Source organism: Rhinopithecus roxellana, chromosome 6 (assembly GCF_007565055.1).
Source record: "Rhinopithecus roxellana isolate Shanxi Qingling chromosome 6, ASM756505v1, whole genome shotgun sequence".
In the NCBI taxonomy this organism is placed as follows: Eukaryota; Metazoa; Chordata; class Mammalia; order Primates; family Cercopithecidae; genus Rhinopithecus; species Rhinopithecus roxellana.
In genome coordinates this window covers 17567923-17587275 of record NC_044554.1, presented here as the reverse complement: position 1 = coordinate 17587275, position 19353 = coordinate 17567923, and the positions used below count along the sequence as shown (strand labels likewise).

The following is a 19353-nucleotide window of genomic DNA, read 5'->3' as shown; positions in this document are numbered from 1 at the left end:
TGAAGGAACTTAGTTAAACTGAGGAAGTCAAACCAAAGCAGACAGATATTATTCTTTGGGCATCCTATAATTGAATAATAAAACAGAAGATGGTTTACCCTAACTGAGTAAAATGTATTACCACTTCATCCCCACATAAGAACTATAATTCATCTCTTTTTCAATATGCAGGTAATGTTTTTCAAAATTCCTTTTGTGTGTCATAAGTCATAATGTTAGTCATAGCTTATGTTTTTTCCATCCACAATTTTGAATTTACAGGTTAGTGCAAAATTACATTTAACCTCTCTAGCTTTTATTTGTTAATTGAATGGTTTGGATTAGGTGATTGCTAAGATCTCTTTTAACTCACTGCCACTGTATCTTAACAAGAATACATTTGGCCTTTTTTCTGTAAGCCTCTGTATTTTCTCATTACAGTTGCTGATCAAAAAATACTTAAAATTTTTAAAGCATTTTCTTCCATTTCTACTTTTTGTTTGGTTAAACAGTAACATATATTACGACTCTTTTATTTTAATGATTTTAACAATCCCATCATATGAGTGTTATGGAAAGAAGGCCTCTCAGAAGGGCAAATTATTATCATGGATTCTTTTTACCAAGCTATAGAAAAAATATATATAAATATACTTGATATCCAAAGACATGAGGGCTGATATTAATACTGACATTAAAAGGGCATTACTAAAGATAAAGGATAAGTTTATGAACAAAAACAGGTGGATAAGAACTGTTTTTTTCTTTCAAAGTAATTTATTTGATTCAGACCCCAAAATACAGGAAAGGAGCAAGGGCAACCCCTGCCACCTGTTGGTCACACATCTTCCTAGTTTATGCTTCTCTAAAATATCCTTTGTATAACAGTAAGCTCATGCTGTCCCTAAGCATTTCTTCACATTATAACAGCCACAGAGTATAGTATATGACAAGGTGGGAGTTAAAAAGAGATGCCCCTTTCACAAGGCAGGGCTCCCTCCAATTAATGTTCCAGGTCCCTTTTGCCAATATTGAAACCAAAGTAACTGGTTGTTCTATTGGTTTTCTAAAACTCTCTCCTGAACAAGTAGGTCATAGACAAATTATGCCTGTACAAATCTTAGAGCTGTTTAAAATAGCCTTATAGAAAGGCAGTGACTAAGGCCCTTCCTTTGCCCCCAGCTTTAGTCCCAGGCTGCCTGTGGCACCTGGATTGCCGCCCCTGGATGCCCCACATCCCAGGGTGGTGATGCAGGAAGGACAGGGTCCCTCATATCCCAAGGTTGCAATGGCGGAAGGGTAGGCCAGGCCAAGCATGAGGAATAAACATATATACACGTATATGTATGTGTATATATAGTATACATGTATATATGTGTATATATACACCTATATAGATACATATATATGTATGTGTATATATATACACACATATATGGAGAATATATAATATATATTTTTTTTATTTTCTTTTTTTTGAGACGGAGTCTCGCTCTGTCACCCAGGCTGGAGTGCAGTGGCACAATCACTGCTCACTGCAGCCTCGACTTCCCAGGATCACACCCAGCCCAGAGATATATTTTTAACTACTGTCAAAGCTGAACACATTAGAAAGGAAAATTCTTTTTCTTTTTTTAACAATAAAAAATGATATCGTTAAACAGTATTTATTACTAGTGTTTATCAGATGATTCCATATTCAATTAGATGAGATTATATTACATAGACTGAGTTAATTGTATAATAAAAATGGATGAATCATAAAAACTTTAATCAACAAATTTCACATTTCAGTTTAATACAGTTAAGTTAGCCAAATTACTAGTATAAAGAAAAGAAATTCTATTCTGTATCTGAGAAGGTTAACTGGATCTACTAAAAGCAAAAGAAAAAAGTCTATTCATTATGCTAATAAAATTAGTTTTGCATAAATGTAATCTCAAACTTATAAGGTTACATATCTCTGAAAGCCTATTAAGCCCTACTTGTTGAGTTTGTTGTAATGTAAAGATTTTTTTTTTTTTTTTTTTTTTTTTTTGAGACGGAGTCTTGCTCTGTCGCCCAGGCTGGAGTGCGGTGGCCAGATCTCAGCTCACTGCAAGCTCCGCCTCCCGGGTTCACGCCATTCTCCTGTCTCAGCCTCCCGAGTGGCTGGGACTACAGGCGCCCGCCACCTCGCCCGGCTAGTTTTTTGTATTTTTAGTAGAGACGGGGTTTCACCGTGTTAGCCAGGATGGTCTCGATCTCCTGACCTCGTGATCCGCCCGTCTCGGCCTCCCAAAGTGCTGGGATTACAGGCTTGAGCCACCGCTCCCGGCCGTAATGTAAAGATCTTAATTCAACTTTCCACTAAGCACAACACTCACCTATGGAGGATGACAGGACCCCTTCATTCTATTATTCTTACTTCACTTTCTCCAGTTTTAATTGGGCATCAAAATAATGTGAATATATTTTCAGATAAATAAAATGACAGGAATGGTTATCTTTCTTTTTCGCTAGTGTTGCTTAGTAATTTATTTTGGGGCACTGACCTCATATGTAAATTTTATCTCCAAAGGGGTCTTATTTAGTAACTATTAAGCCAGAGAAAAAAATATGGATAGCTACCATTATTAAGCACTTGGTATGTATTAGGCATTTTGTAAAACTCATTTAATCATCACCACAATGCTTAAAGGGAGATACTATTACTGCTATTTTACAAACACAGAAAATGAAACTTAAAGAAGCCAGGCTATCAAACTAGTAGGTGATAAAAATATTGTTGCAGCCCAGTACAAGAATTAAGAGTCTTCACACTGTCCATATTGAAGTTGCATTTGACTCCCAGGCCCTGAATATTCCAAGAACGTCAAAAATAAATGTATACAGTGCTTCATCTTTAAACATTTTCATATATTTTATCTTGTTTGCTCCTCAAAACAGTCCTATGAAATGACTAGAATATTTACAGGTGAGGCAGTTGCAGTTCAGAAACATTGGGGAATTTCTCAAAGATAGTGAGTGGTAGACCAAATCTTCAATTGTAGCTTAAACCCAAAATGCTGTTTTGGTCTGAAAATGGAAAAGAAGGACCACTCAGACTCATTGGAAGTGGCTTTCACTTTGGTGAATCCCAGTGAGATTGAGGATATCAGAGAGTCAGTAAATATGTCGTAAATATTAGCACAGAATCACCTTATTATCATTATCATAATTGCCAGAGACATGACCCACACTCAACTTCCAGAGTCGGTAAGGGCAATGAGTTCAAGAAATGGATGTTAGGACTTGCCCTGAGGGAAGCTGAAAGACAACCCTTGGAACAGATCCTTCTGGTTTGAAAGCAATGTTACACAAAGCCAGGTCTCCCGACTCCTCATTCATGCCCTCATTACCATTTCATTTCTCACTTTTTCCAATATGTAAAATGCATACACACACACATTTTCTGGTAAAACGTGTTCATTCCCTGTTTCTATGCACGTAATCACTGAGTTAGTTAAAAATATTTAATATATCAAAATCTGAATTTTCACATTTTTGTCTTCAGAAAATCAGCAGATAATTTACAATGTTTTTAAAGTTTCCAATTTCATAATGAAAACTGATAAAAAGAAGTTGAGAATCACCTGACTGAAGTGTATTGCAGATTACCAGACATAGCCCTTGTCTGTACATACATAAGTAATTTTACTATAAATGTTAAGTGTATATTTGTAGCAGAATCACATAACTTGATGTTCTTGGATGTTGGCACCACATGGAGCTAGGCTTTGTTCGGCATCTGCTGCTTAATGTGAGATCTGCAGAAAATGGTTTACCCTCTCGGAAGAGCAAGTGATTTAAAAGCATGCAACCTATTTCACTGAGGGTCAACATATAGTATTTACTAAGTGAATATTAGCTCCCATCCCACTCTGCCATCCACTATCTTCCCTTTAGTCTCTCCTTTGTTTTTTTACAAGGCTGACATTCATTCTTCATACAACTGTTTCTTTCAACAAACTGGCATCTATTAAACAGAATTTAAATCTGAATTGGAATTAACTTTAAAAGTGCACAAATGGAATTTTCTTCAGAAATATCCAACATCACACCTTTCCTGTTCTTTATTAAGAGCTTCAGAATGAAACACACAAACTCAGCCCGCTGTGGGGATATAAATCTGTATTATGGAAAAGAACAAACAAGTTATTTGAAAATACATCCCTCATTACAGTTACATGAAACTAGTATCTCATTTGTGCAAAGCTTTGATCTTCTAGTAATGGCATAATTTTAGACACAGTGTGTTAATTATATAAAACTCTGTCACAATACCTGTCCCCAATAAACCAATCTATTAAAAACAACACTGAAGCAACTTATTGCCACCTTTCTCTGTTCTTAGTGCTGCTGAAACTTTATCCTCTATTCCCACTACTTTTTCTCCATGCCTCTTCTGTCTTCCCAGGGTCCTTACCTAACAGAATTGTAGCCTCCCGCTCACTCCTAGACCTTGCCGTCACAAAGTCAAAAGTATTTTTTTCTTGACTTTGTCAGGTTTTCTAATCCCTCTTGCATCACATTCTAGCATATAAAAGGAATTGCTATGTATTTGATTTCCTCCTGGTCTCTGTGGTCATAAAGACTCGGTAGTCCAGAATAATACTTCTTCATTGTTTTCCTCATCTCTGAATATTCATCTTGGAAACCTGAAATTTGGGTATTATATGGAATTGGAGTTATTTTCATGGCCTGGTGACTTTCAGAATCTGCCACAGCCATGTCAATTTCCCCTCACTAGCATTCTTCTCCCGAGTCCCTCCTTCCTGGATAATCGCAGACATCAGTGAGGTTGCCTTTGTGATTGCCCAGTATTCTGAGTGTCTTTGGTAATTCTCTGACTCTCCTTAGAGTCAAGCTCCAAAGGATTGCTGTATCCATGGCTGTGTATGTCTATCATTATGTATGAATGCATATTTTTTAGAGTTCAGTTAAGTTATATTGTGACTGCATATTTTAGCAATTCATAAGTAATTTATTAAGAAATAGCAATCCAGTTCAACATAGAGTATGTTACAAGTCAGACTATTCTCACCCTTCCCTGTACACAGAAATGGCTATTTCCCTGGATGACTTTTTCATACTCAAGGAATATTTCTTATTCAACCTCATACCCCAGGTGAAAACAATACCTAGGACACTGGAGGTAGCCAGGAAATTATGCCAAAATGCTTGGGAATTCTAGGGAGAACCACAGCTTTCCTATTTGGTTGATGTGTGGCGAAACTCATCTTAAATGCTCCCAAGTTCAGGAATAAGGTACATCATCCAAGACGGAGACTTTAAAAACTGCAGTTCCATTACACTAAGGTCTCAATGGAAGTAGGGAGATCTTCAGACTAAACAAAACTCCATACCATGACTCAGAACTGTTTTCCTTCCAGTCTTGTAGCTTCCATCCACTCCCCTACACCTCTTGCTCCCACATTGCCACCCATACACAATCACACGCATGTCCATGTGCACTAGCCTTGTGCTCTAGGTAGGCAGAACTTGAGTATTACTGAACACCTCTATATCTACTACTCTCTTCCTAAAATGCCCCCTTCTCCATCCAGCAAAATACTTTCATCCTTCTACAATCTGTTTACATGTCTCTTTCTTTGGGAAGCTTTCCCTGAACCATCAAACTAAGTTGTCTTTTCTCCCTCTGAGTATTTACGTCATGCATACAAATTTCAGCACTTTTTGCCTTGTGTTATATTTTCCTGGCCTCTTCTAGAATGGGTAACTCAACTTATGCAGGACTATCCCTGTTTGAAAACTGAAAGCCCCGCATCCCAGGAAACTCCTTAGTCCCAGGCAAACTGAAATGATTGGTCATCCAACTTGTGTGTCTCCCCCACTGGAGTAAGAGTAGTGTCATGTTCACCTTTGTGTCCTTAGTGCCCAGAATACTGAGGAATCAATGGAATTATACATGAGACATAAAGCACTTAAACTACCCAGTCAGGTTGTCAGATACCAGTAGAAGAGGACTTATTAGTCTTGTCTCAAATACAGAAACATCTTGAAATAGTGTGGTCTTTTAGTTTTCCTTTAGCTATTCTATGAACTTATAATTCATTACTTGCACTCAATCTAGAAGCAGACGGTTAGAAATACCTTTGATAACAATGATCTCCTCTGTACTCAGCAATAACATTTTAGAGAGATGCTTTATGGGAGTGAGAAGGGATCGATAGAAAACAACATTTTTTAATGCATGCCTAGTGGCTCTGAATTTTTTGATATTGAATCTATGTACCTTGTAGGTCCTGGGTACTTCATGATGTCATTGACAGTGCGTACAACCATGTCTGCTAGGAGTTAATTCGAAGTTTTCCATGGAATTAGTGAAGAGTAATGGCTTAGTAATGAATCTTCCTTTATATATAAAATACACATTACAGGTTAATGTCTTAACTAAATAGCGTTACTACCGAGGGAGGGAAGAGATCTCATTTATGTGAAAATATACATTTTGAGAAGCTCAACCTAGTGTGGAGTGGAGGACAGACTCAGCTGTAAGAGTTTCAGTGCCAATATGTGGATATTCTCAGTTGGCCATGATTCCACCTCCCACCTGGATACTATTTCCCCAACACAGACAACCTGATGTCCAGGAAGAGCAGGAGAAATTAACATGTGAGTGACTCAATCTTCCCATTCACATTCACAAAGCAAACTGACATTCCCCCAGGTACAGTAGGGAATAATGAATGAACATTTATAGAAGGAAAATTATCACTTAAGTGTTAGAATTGGGAAGAAATCTTTCAAGAGGCAGGATTCAATTTTATTCTGTTTTTAAAAAATGCTCCAAGTAAAATAGATTCCATTTTTCCATTTATTCAAAGCTCATATTTTATAATAACACATTTAAAACATTAGGCTTTAGTAGTTCTAAAATTCAGCATCTCAAAGCCCTGTAAGGCATACATTGTATTATATAACCTTGTTTTGCATCATAATTCTTTTTTGCCCCTGTTTTCTCTCCCCTGCTAGACTATGTGCTTGATTCATCTTTGTCCCTCCCCTACCAACCATAGTGTCTAGTCAAGACACTTTGGGAAATAAATATTTGATGAATGATGATAGTTAGCATTGGTTGAGTACTTATATCCAGGCACTATTCTTAAGTAGTTTACCCATTTTAACTCATTTAATATGCACAACAACTCTATACGGTGAATATTATTTTTATCTGACTTTACAGGTGAAAAATTCTGAAGCACAAAAAGGATAAATGATGTGCTCATGGTTATATACCTAGGATATGCGGGGGCTTGGATGTGAGCATCATGACTATAGAGACTAAGCTCATAATTATACTATCCTGTCTTCTTTGAAGAGGGTTGGCTCCAGAAGATCCTTCTAGGGTTATTTTCCTCCCATAGTTTCCAAAGCATGAAGTTGTTTTTATTCCATTTATTCAAACATGACAGTAGAGAAAAGATTATGAAGTCTTCCCAAGGCTCATATTAAAATGAATAAAATATAGTCAGGGAGGGTGCAATGTCTGTGTTTGCCTGCTAGTTCAGCTATAGTCTAGGGGTTCAGATGGGAGGTGGTAACGGTGCAGAGATGGGGAATTGGAATTAGGGTTAGAGAAAGCCTAGGGATTACAAGCAACCATGAAATCCACACTACGTTCATTCAGGAAGTCCCAAAAGAAGCCAGTTTGCATTGTGGTCATCCTGAGCCACAACGCCAAGCTCCAAGCCAGTCCTCTCACTCCCACTCTCAGTGCTGAGTTGCTGCTTCTCTAATGCTCCCACATTTCATCCCTAATATAGTGCTTTTCCTTATTCACACTTTTCTATTGTAACCCAAGATAGCAGCTGCTGTAAGTTATCAGTTCCTTAGATTTAAATCATTTATCACCAAAGTGGGATGACATTTTCTCCTATCACTGGAATATGCTGAAAGATTCTGTTTTGAAAGATTCTGTGGATTTACCCAAATGTAAAAATGATGGTACCAAATAAACTAGCCCTGAGTTTCACACCAAGTTCTGATTGTCCACTGTGTGTGTGTGTGTGTGTGTGTGTGTGTGTGTGTGTGTAACAGGGTCTGGCTCTGTCACCCAGGCTGGAGTATGGTGGGACAATCTCAGTTCACTGCAACCTCTGCCTCCCAAGCTCAAGTGATCCTCCCACCTCAGCCTCCCAAGTAGCTGAGACTACAGGCACTTGTGCCACCAAGCCTGGCTAATTTTTATACTTTTAGTAGAGACGGGATTTCCCATGTTGCCCAGGTTAGTCTCAGACTCCTATGCTCAGGCAGTCTGCCCACCTTGGCCTCCCAAAGTGCTAGGGTTACAGGAATGGGCCATCATGCCCTGCCCACACTGTGTATTTCACAGGAGAGTGAAACTAGAAAACAGTGAGATATATCTTCTTTCCTGCCTGCCTTGCTCCATTCATCTATTTATTCAGTAAATATTTGAGCACTACGTACCTCATGCCTTGGATAATTAGTACAGTCACCTTGGATACCTTGGAAACATTTTATCTGTGATACAGTCTCCACTTAAAAGCTGCTCCCTTCTCTCTTCCTCATTGATTATTTCTAAATGTCAACTGAAGTCAAGATGGTGGGATAGTAACCTGCAGGTACAAAGGTGTCATTCACGACTATGCACTGAAAGAGACTCTCTGCAAAAACCCCAGGAGAAGCAAGGTGGGTTGTGAACAGACTGAGATACAGATATACATGGAGCATTGATGGTAAGGGTTGGGGGATGGCTTTGATAACCTTCAGCAAACCTGTCCTGTGCATACTGATGGGGTCAGTATGTAAGACTTTCCTCCTAATTCCTCCCTTCCCTCTCCACAGTGAAGAAAATGACAGGCAAATAGGACCTGGACCAGGGACCACCTTTGGCAGCATGTCCTCTAATCAGCTGCAAATATTTCCTTCCCTCAGTGCTTGTTTGAAACTTCTGAGGCCGAAGTCCTCTTCAGGAGCAAAGTTGCATTTCCTAATCCCCCCTGAGGCCATATACAGAAAAAGAGGCTTCTGCATAAATCTTATCAGGCAAGATACTCCTTATGCAACACCTTTTCACACATTCTGAGCTTCTAACCCAGGGGATCACAGCCCTAGCTGCACACTAGAGACACCTGGGAAGCTTTCTTTCGTTTAAAAAATGCCAGTGCCTGTGGATCTCATTCTGAAATTACGAATCAGTTGATTTAGGGTAGGCCTGAGTCTTCTGTTTTCTGTTTGTTTTTGAAGCTCTCTGGTGCATCTGGAATTGTAAAGCACTGCCACATAGGAACTTACTCTAAGTTTCCATTCCATGGTGAGAGGAGAGAGTCAGACTGCAGATAAGTGAATGTGAGGACAAAGAGATCAGGCAATGGAATTTCATCCTTAAATATCCTGAGTCCTTTGCCATTTTTAATTTGGAAGCATCTCTCATCAGTAGTCTTTCCCTTCTGTAAAGAGAAAATGGAGTCTTCAAGATATACCCACTTCAGAATATGACTCTTACTCTTTTAACTTTTAATAGCTCAAGATTCTCTTAGCAAAATATGACAATAGACTAGATATAATTAAATAGCAAGAACTCTTGGTAGCTTCCCAGTTTCTTGTTCTGTATGGAAGCTAGATGAAATTGCTAGTACTTATCTCACAGAGCCTCAACAATGAGAAGGATGGCATTTGTCATTCACATCTTTTTGTACACATTGTAAGACCCCCAAATCCTTGCTGAAAGAACTTGAAACTATTCATTTTGGAAGCATAAGGAAGACAAGTTTCTATTCAGCTACAATCACATTTCTTTGTGATAAGTCTTTCAGAGCTTGTGAGCATTTTAAGTTTCAAATGAATGACTTCATTTGTGACAATGGAAATGTTCTGTAGCAATTAGCTTATGGTGCTAGAGCCATACCCTGCTTCTGCTGTCTGTGGGGTCCAAAGCATACCAAACTAGCTCATTGGTGTTTTCATTCTCTGTGAACTCTAGAAACTCATTTTGATGATAAATGGGATATTTTCAACATAGTGACCATAAAGCAGGTGGCTACACATTAACTTTTCTAAGAAAATAATTACATGCAGGTGGCAAGTTGGAGGAACTCTGTTGCATGCATAACTGCATCCCAGAAAGTTTTTGTGATGTATTTTCTAAGGATAAAGTTATGCATATGATGAACAATGACTTAGCAAAACGGATATAGAATAGATAGGAAACAAGAAAAGTTGATATCCTAGTACGTTTCAAAGCTGTTTCTTGGTTTCTTAAAGTTATTGACATATGTTTGAAAATAAATATTTTAAAACACACACTCATCATCTAGTTATTTAACAAAAAAAAAGCTATTTTCCATTCACTGTGTTAATGCTCAATACACAAAGATAAATAACACATGTATCCTGTATATAGGAGTACACAATCTAGGGAAGGAAATCAGCATGAAAATTAATCATTAAAACACATTGTAATAAAGTTAGGATAGCGTATGAAATTCAATATTGTAAAATTATTATTTAGGATGCCGTATACTACATCACAGGAATCTCTTTATTCAAAATTTGGAAAGGAATGTCACATAAGACTTAGGAATACTATGTCCTTCTAAACAACTGCCTTGAGTGCATCTTAAATACTCTGAATAGTATAATTGGTTTCTCTCTCCTGTTGAATTAGCAGCTTAAAAGCTGAAAGCTAATTTGCAGCAAAACTCTAGTAAACAAATAGGAACCTATCTTATCAATTCTGTTGATCTCCCACCTAGATTCAACTAACTTCACCCTAATTTTTTTACTTTTGTTGTTGTTTTCCTAAAATCCTCTTAATGATGAAGTGGCATGTAAGAAAATAAGTGAATAGTGACTATAGTCAATAATAACTTAATTGTATATTTTTAGGAGATCAAGACCATCCTGGCTCACACAGTGAAACCCCGTCTCTACTAAAAATACAAAAAAAATTAGCCGGGCTTGGTGGTGGGCCCCTGTAGTCCCAGCTACTCAGGAGGCTGAGGCAGGAGATTGGGGTGAACCCGGGAGGCGGAGCTTGCAGTGAGTTGAGATTGCGCCGCTGCACTCCAGCCTGGCTGACAGAGCAAGACTCCGTCTCAAGGAAAAAAAAAAAGAAAAAAAGAATGTAATTGGATTATTTGTTACTTAAAGGATAAATGCTTCAGTAGATGGATTTTTTTTTTAAGTGAATAAACTGCAATGAGAGAAGTCTGTTCGAAGTTTTCTGAGAACCGAAGGGGGAAGACTATCACACAGGCGGGGAAAGTGGCTGGGAAGGCTGAGGGAAGGAGACACAGGAGAGAGAGGAAAAACATCCTCAGAATAACGGCAGTAATCACTGCAACACTACAATAATAGTAATAAGAAATAACTGTACCTCAAAAAAATAACCACTGTACCTTCATTGTTGGGTTCTCTCTGGGTATCTAAGGGAGATACAAACATTTTAAACATTTCTCTTATCCTCACAGCAACCCATGATGTAGCTATTAATGTCCCCATTTTACAGATAAAGATATTGAAGCTTAGAGAGTTAGAAATGTGCCCAAGATGCCACCTGAAACCCAGGTTGTCTTGCTTCAAATGCTGCACTATTTGTATACTGAATCTCGTGGAAAGATTAGAGGTCTGATAGAGGGTCACTGATCAAAGTAGCTCCAAGTATGTTCAAAGTAGAGGGCACGTGTGGTGATGCGGCCAAAGGTGAAGCTACAGAAATGAGTGAGGGCAAGATCAGGAACAGTATATGTTTAAGTAATAGGAAGGCTTCAAAGGATTTTAGTAAGGAAGTTACATAATAATGGAGAAACGAGAAAACAGGCATCAAACTCTGGTCCTTCCAAAACAGGGTGGTAGTGTTAGAGTTTACAGTGTTAGAGTTTATAGCTCACATGCTTTACAGGCACAGATATTATTAGTTCACTGTGCACCACAGTCATGATGCACAAGGCCTTGGTGCACAAGAGCATTACAATAGCATTTTACTTCCATTGGAAAATAATTTTACATAGATGGTTGTACTTTGAACCCCTTACAAATGAGTTTCATTAACAAAGAGCATTGTTAGAAGCACTCCCTTCCTAAACAGCACCAAAGGCAGTTAGAGCAAGATCCCAGAGCTTCTAAAGTTTCCCCAATAAAGCCTTTCTTAGGGATGAAAAATGATAACAGTGATGGTGGTGATTAAGATGATGATGGTGATAAAAGCTGCTGCTAATTATTGAGCATGCCTGTACTCAAAACCATATGCTAATATTCATTATTTTCTTAATCCTCACAACCACCCCAGGAAGGAGGCATTATGCTGGTATTACAGATTAAGACACTAAGACTCAGGTTCAATAACTCACCCAAGGTCACACTGCTAGTCAAGTGGTAGAACTGGAATTTGAATACAGGACTGATTGACTGCAGAGCCTGTGGGGCAGGCAGCTACTTTACTCTGTCTCCCATGAGAAAAGAATTAGATCTTACAGTTGACTTACCTTGTTTCTGGGAACTGCTTTGAAATGATCTGATTCATAGTATTGGAAAATTGGTTGTTGAGATGTTGCTGCTTTTATCTCCTTTCTTTTCTGAAACTGTAAGTGGTTTGTGTTGGGGACGTGCAGGGTGTACACACAGGATAAGTATGTGTGCACATGCCAATGTGAAATCGTACATCAAAAAGAAAAAAGTGTGCAGAGATTCAGTTTAGAAATAAACACGGCCAAGTCCAGCCTTCCCACTTACGAGACATGCGATTTAGAGCAAATAATCTGATCTCTCCATGTGTCAGTCTCATTGCCTTTAAAAGGGGAATAATTAGAATGCAAGTCTGTGTTGTTATGAAGCTTCGTTGAGGAAAATTATATATAGTAACTGGCCAAGAGTTAAGTACTCAGTATTTGTCAGTTTCTCCTCCATCCCTTCTCTCCTCTTCATGCTTGCCTGCCATAATTCTATTTCAGTTTGCACGAAGAACCAAAATCAATGTGTATGCCAGCCCTTTCATGGGATGTTTCTATCCTAGAGAAAGGCCCACCACTAAAAGCAGGATTGTTGGTTCCTACTCTCCCCACAGAAAAGGAACTCTAAATTTCAAACAGCCTGCTATATAGGAATTCACAGTGTGCTTGGACTATAAGCTCTCAGTTTAGCTGGGCCACAGTTGCTTCAAGCCACTCTGCATCTGATACCTACAAGTTTGCCCTCTCACCATGTAGAATATGAATTCTCTACTTTTGATTGATTTCAGCATCAACTGTCCTGCATATGCATTCTGTAACTTCTGCAAAGATCTTGAGAGTCTTTCTCCTGAATCCCAGTCTCTCAATCCAGGACTAACTCTAAAAAGTGCAGACTCTAGTTGCTATACTCTATCAAAGAATTTACCTCACATTCATCCTGTTTGATATGGGGACTCTGCAAAGCTCAGGTGATGCTCTTTTCTTCAACACCATTCAGTATAAATTTCATTTCTTGACCACTTATTTTATTGCGTATTAAACTCATCTCAAATGAACACAGTAGACCAGAAAGCAAGTGCACATTCTAGTTCTTTTAGCTGAATCATGCATGATGTAAATAGAACAACATATGATAGATCCTTTAAGAACTCAGCACTTGTCACAGAAATGTGTGTTGTACACAGGCCAGCCCAGTCAGAAGCCTGATGGCGTGCTGGGTGAGGCACTTGACTGTAATCAGATAAGGTGGCCCTTAATCACCTGCTCTCTATAGAGCCATACATACGGTCTTTTAAATGACCTTGCCCCACTGGTATCCTAATTTGAAATTTTCTTTTTTAGCCACATAAATAGAAGAACACAGTTTGAAAATCCTGTCCTGGAAGCAAAAAGGAAGCTACAGCAACATAACATGCCCCACACAGAACTTGGAACAAAGCCCCTGCAGGCCCCAGGTTTCCGAGGTATGATACCTGTCAGCATGTGGTGTTTCAAAGGGAAAATTGTCTGTCAAACTGCCTGCTCTTCCAAATATGTGTGTAGCTTGGACCATTTGGAAAATTTGATTTGCTTTCTCCAGACCCTCCTATTAGCTTTAGCTGGATGTTTGCATTCTCTCTAAACGAATGCCTTTAGCAACCGCAGATGAAGTTAAAGCCTCAGGCAGTACCTTATAGGAATATCCAGCATGTCACCAGGTGGAGGAGATGAATGGATTTTTATAGTGGCCCTGTAAACTGCAGAGATTCTTAGAGACTCATAAGTTTGTCCTTAAAAGACCAAGCACAAGAATGAGGCTTGTTCTCCTTTATGACAGTAGACAACTCCTCATGGACATTACCTAGGCCCAAATCCATCCGCCCCCGTGCAGCCCCGGAGAGGTCGCGCAGCGTGAATGACTTGTCTTACTATCAGCGCGACCCAGCAGGGAGGCCCTGGCTGTATGGTATGTCCCAGGGCTGCTTGCGGGACCTGACTACACCTGGGAGCCACGTAGTGGGATGAGTTGCTGCACGAACTTTTCGCAGCTAGTGAGCTTCTAAGTAAAAGCACAAAAGAGCCTTTAGAGTCGGGAGCTCTAGGCTTGCCTGCTGATAATTTTCACGCCACATAATGCAGCATAATTAAATGAATGTAAAGGTCTCCTGATGAACTTCTCTCCAACTATAAACATTAATTTGATAAAGCAAACATAGGAGAAAGGATTATATGTGGTTTTTATTTATGTTTTAAAGAAGCTCTGTTTTTAGTAAAGATACATGTGATATGTAAGTGGACAGAAAAAGCAGAAGTCTAATAGAATGACTCATTGTTTTAGAGTTTATTACATGTTACCCAGAATGTAACAACAAAGATATCATGCAGAATACTTAACTGAGTTACCATGTACAATTTGGCTGTTACAAATATTAAATCAGATCACCTAAATACAACACATTTTAAAAGAATAATATAAAATATTTATCTGTGATGGAATTTAAAGCAGATATTAATTCTGTTTTCTGGTATGACTATCATTTTTTAAAACACTTATTATACTTAGGAATATATTTATTACAGATCATAGCTGGAAAAGCATATTATGTAACAAATTAGCAGGTAAATCAATGCAGTGCCTATTCAGATTATTCAAATATATGATTTGAATCTATCAACATATTGTTACAAAATATGTTACCTTTACATTCATAATTATATCTAAAAACATTGGCTTGCCTTTTGCTCACATTTTAGACTATACTAAACACTGTCGGAGCCAACAGCAATTTATTTACCTGGTTATCTTTATAGTATCTCACAACAGAGCGGTGTAAACAAAAGTCAGTCCCACATACAGGTACTCTTTCTAAGCAATCTGGACCTTGAGTGTGTGATCACATTCCACTGTTTCTCTGTTTGTGATACTGCACATGGTGAAATGTGCTGTTATTCACAGAAAAAAATCACAAGTCCTTTTCATGTTTCTACCCTTATTTCTTCAAGGCTTAGTTTAGGATCGGCCACTGACACATACCTCCTACCTGGAATCTTTTCTAACAACAAGAGGAATAGATCCAGATGTTGTCTGGATGATTTGGGCTCCTTGTCCTCTTTTCTCAGAAGGCTCTGGCAGCCAGTTGACACAGCCTTTTTTAAGCCCAAGAAGGCTAAATTAATGAGTGGAAACTGATTTGACAAAACCTCTGTCTCCAAACCAAACAGCTTTTTCATCTTTCCCTGGATGCTTGGGACTGCTCTTCATGTGTAGGAAGTTCTAAGAGTTTTGCTCCTCTTGTAGTCACCACCTGCTTGCATTTGCTGTGTAAGACCCCCACATTTACCCCTGGGATTGTCGCTGCTCAGGGGCTGGCTTTCTCTTGTCTGAGAACTTGCCTTGAACATGCCTTTTTCTTTTTTAACTTATATTGGCCGATGTAGAAAAACCACTCTTCACCCGGGATGCATCCCAGTTGAAGGGAACATTCCTCAGCACCACCCTAAAAAAGAGCAACATGGGTTTTGGATTTACCATCATTGGTGGAGACGAGCCGGATGAGTTTCTGCAGGTGAAAAGTGTGATTCCGGATGGGCCCGCAGCACAGGATGGAAAAATGGAAACAGGTAAGACCCTTCATGGTTTAGAAAATTGTTTTGCAACACCTTTTTTTCTAAAGGCAAATATAAGGAGCTTCTTTTGTATTTTTATTCAAAAGACAAAGGTCACTTCACTTTAGGAAAAGCATAAAGCATAAATTATGTTTCCTCTAAGTTTAAAAATATCAAGTTGAATTGATTTAGAAACAATTTCGAATATAATTTTTGCCTTCTTTTTTAGACTACCCCTTCTGTTTGCTGGATTCAATGGTCTCTTGAGATTGACACTTTTCTAATTTATCTCTAGAGTTTGCTCTTAGGGGTGTGATTAACACTTCACACTTTTCTAACTTATATTCAGCCACAGTATTTTAAAGTCTGTGTTAATCTTGTAATATTCTCATGCTATGTAACCCAGGTTAGTTATTGAAATATACATGCCCATCTCATACAGAAAAATTTAAACTGGACTAAGTCTGTCCCCATATAATGTTTTAATATGTGAGTCTTTTCTAGTCCTTAAAAATTACTTTTCATATATAATTACTCAGATATCTACTCAAATCACAACTGAAATTTATTTCATGTGGAAATACAGAGGCAAATTGCTAAGGGCAGGAACATATAAAATATGAAAATTACAGACAGTAAATGAAAAAGTAATGAACAAGGTTTGGCTTCACAGTCTGATTTTAAATTTTCTTGCTTGGCCCATGATCTTGGGTAAGTCCCACAGCTTATAAATATTAACTTCCTTATCTAGAAAACAATGAAGAAATTAAATTTGACCTATGTATTTTAAGTGCTAGTTCAAGATTTGTATAGTGTAATTTTTTTAAATTTAAGTTCTGACGTAGATGTACAGAACGTGCAGGTTTGTTACATAGGTATACACGAGACATGGTGGTTTGCTGCACGCATCAACCCGTCATCTACATTAGGTATTTCTCCTAATGCTATTCCTCCTTTAGCCCCCAACCCATGGACAGGCCCCCGCAGTGTGTGATGTTCCCCTCCCTGTGTCCATGTGTTCTCATTGTTCAACTCCCACTTATGAGTGAGAACATGCGGTGTTTGGTTTTCTGTTTTTGTGTTAGTTTGCTGAGAATGATGGTTTCCAGCTTCATCCATGTCCCTGCAAAGGACAGGAACTCATCCTTTTTTATGGCTGCATAGTATTTCATGGTGTATATATGCCACATTTTCGTTATCCAGTCTGTCATTGATGGGCATTTGGGTTAGTTCCAAGTCTTTGCTGTTGTGAACAGTGCCACAATAAACATATGTGTACATGTGTCTTTATAGTAGAATGATTTATAATCCTTTGGGTATATACCCAGTAATGGGATGGCTGGGTCAAATGGTAGTTCTGGTTCTAGATCCTTCAGGAATCAACTCACTGTCTTCCACAATGGCTGAACCAATTTACACTCCCAGCAGTGTAAAAGTGTTCATGTTTCTCCACATCGTCTCTAGTATCTGTTGTTTCCTGACTTTTTAATGATCATCATAAACTGGCATGAGATGGTGTCTCATGGTGGTTTTGATTTGCATTTCTCTAATGACCAGTGATGATGAGCTTTTTTTCATATGTTTGTTGGCTGCACAAATGTCTTCTTTTGAGAAGTGTCTGTTCATATGCTTCGCTCACTTTTTCATGGGGTTGTTTTTTTCTTGCAAATTTGTTTAAATTCTTCGCAGATTCTGGATATTAACCCTTTGTCAGATGGATAGATTGCAAAAACTTTCTTCCATTCTGTAGGTTTCCTGTTCACTCTGATGGTAGTTTCTTTTGCTGTGCAGAAGCTCTTTAGTTTAATTAGATCCCACTTGTCCATTTGGGCTTTTGTTCCCGTTGCTTTTGGTGTTTTAGTCACGCAGTCTTTCTTTGCCCATGCCTATGTCCTGAATGGTATTGCCTAGGTTTTCTTCTAGGGTTTTTATGGTTTTAGGTCTAACATTTAAGTCTTTAATCCATCTTGAGTTAATTTTTATATAAGGTGTAAGGAAGGGGTCCAGTTTGAGTTTTCTGCATATGGCTAGCCAGTTTTCCCAACACCATTTCTTAAATAGGGAATTCTTTCCCCGTTGCTTGTTTTTGTCAGGTTTGTCAAAGATCAGATGGTTGTAGATGTGTGGTGTTTATTTCTGAGGCCTCCGTTCTGTTCCATTGTCCTGTATATCTGTTTTGGTACCACTACCACGCCATTTTGGGTTACTGTACCCTTATAGTATAGTTGGAAGTCAGGTAGTGTGATGCCTCCAGCTTTGTTCTTTTTGCTTAGGATTGGATTGCCTTGGCAATGTGGGCTCCTTTTGGGTTCCATATAAAATTTATGGTGGTTTTTTCCAATTCTGTGAAGAAAGTCAATGGTAGCTTCATGGGGATAGCATTGAATCTATAAATTACTTTGGGCAGTATGGCCTTTTTCATGATATTGATTCTTCCTATCCATGAGCATGGAATGTTTTCCATTTGTTTGTGTCCTCTCTGATTTCCTTGAGCAGTGGTTTGTAGTTCTCCCTGAAGAGGTCCTTCCCATCCCTTGTAAGTTGTATTCGTAGGTATTTTATTCTCTTTGTAGCAGTTGTGAATGGGAGTTCACTCATGGTTTGGCTCTCTGTTTGTCTGTTATTGGTTTATAGAAATGCTTGTGATTTTTGCACATTGATTTTGTATCCTGAGACTTTGCTGAAGTTGCTTATTATCAGCATAAGGAGTTTTTGGGTTGAGACAATGGGGTTTTCTAAATATATAATCATGTCATCTGCAAAAAGAGACTATTTGACTTCCTCTTTTTCTATTTGAATACCTTTGTTTCTTCCTCTTGCCTGATTGTCCTGGCCAGAAGTTCCAATACTATGTTGAATAGGAGTGGTGAGAGAGGACATCCCTGTCTTGTGCCAGTTTTCAAAAGGAATGCTTCCTTTTTTTCCCCATTCAGTATGATATTGGCTGTGTGTTTGTCATAAATAGCTCTTATTATTTTGAGATATGTTCCATGTTTATGGAGAGTTTTTAGCATGAAGGGGTGTTGAATTTTCTCAAAGGCCTTTTCTGCATCTTTTGAGATAATCATGTGGTTTTTGTCATTGATTCTGCTTATGTGATGGATTACGTTTATTGATTTGCGTATGTTGAACCAGCCTTGCATCCCAGGAATGAAGCCGGCTTGATCATGGTGGATAAGCTTTTTGATGTGCTGCTGGAGTCAGTTTGCCAGTATTTCTTTGAGGATTTTCACAGCAATGTTCATCAGGGATATTGGCCTGAAATTTTCTTTTTTTGTGTGTGTCTCTGCCAGGTTTTGGTGTCAGAATGATGCTGGCATCATAAAATGAATTA

The 19353-nt window shown here is 38.5% G+C and overlaps 1 protein-coding gene across 2 annotated transcripts in view; it reads left to right on the top strand.

Moving 5' to 3' along the window:
- The window catches only part of MAGI2 (membrane associated guanylate kinase, WW and PDZ domain containing 2), a 1518597-nt gene that overhangs the window by 1158877 nt on the left and 340367 nt on the right, over positions 1 to 19353 (top strand). For both annotated transcript variants that reach the window (XM_030933117.1, XM_030933118.1), the window contains exons 8-9: positions 13776 to 13897; positions 15852 to 16034. In XM_030933117.1, coding sequence (XP_030788977.1) covers positions 13776 to 13897; positions 15852 to 16034 — 305 coding nt within the window. The remainder of the gene's footprint in view (positions 1 to 13775; positions 13898 to 15851; positions 16035 to 19353) is intronic.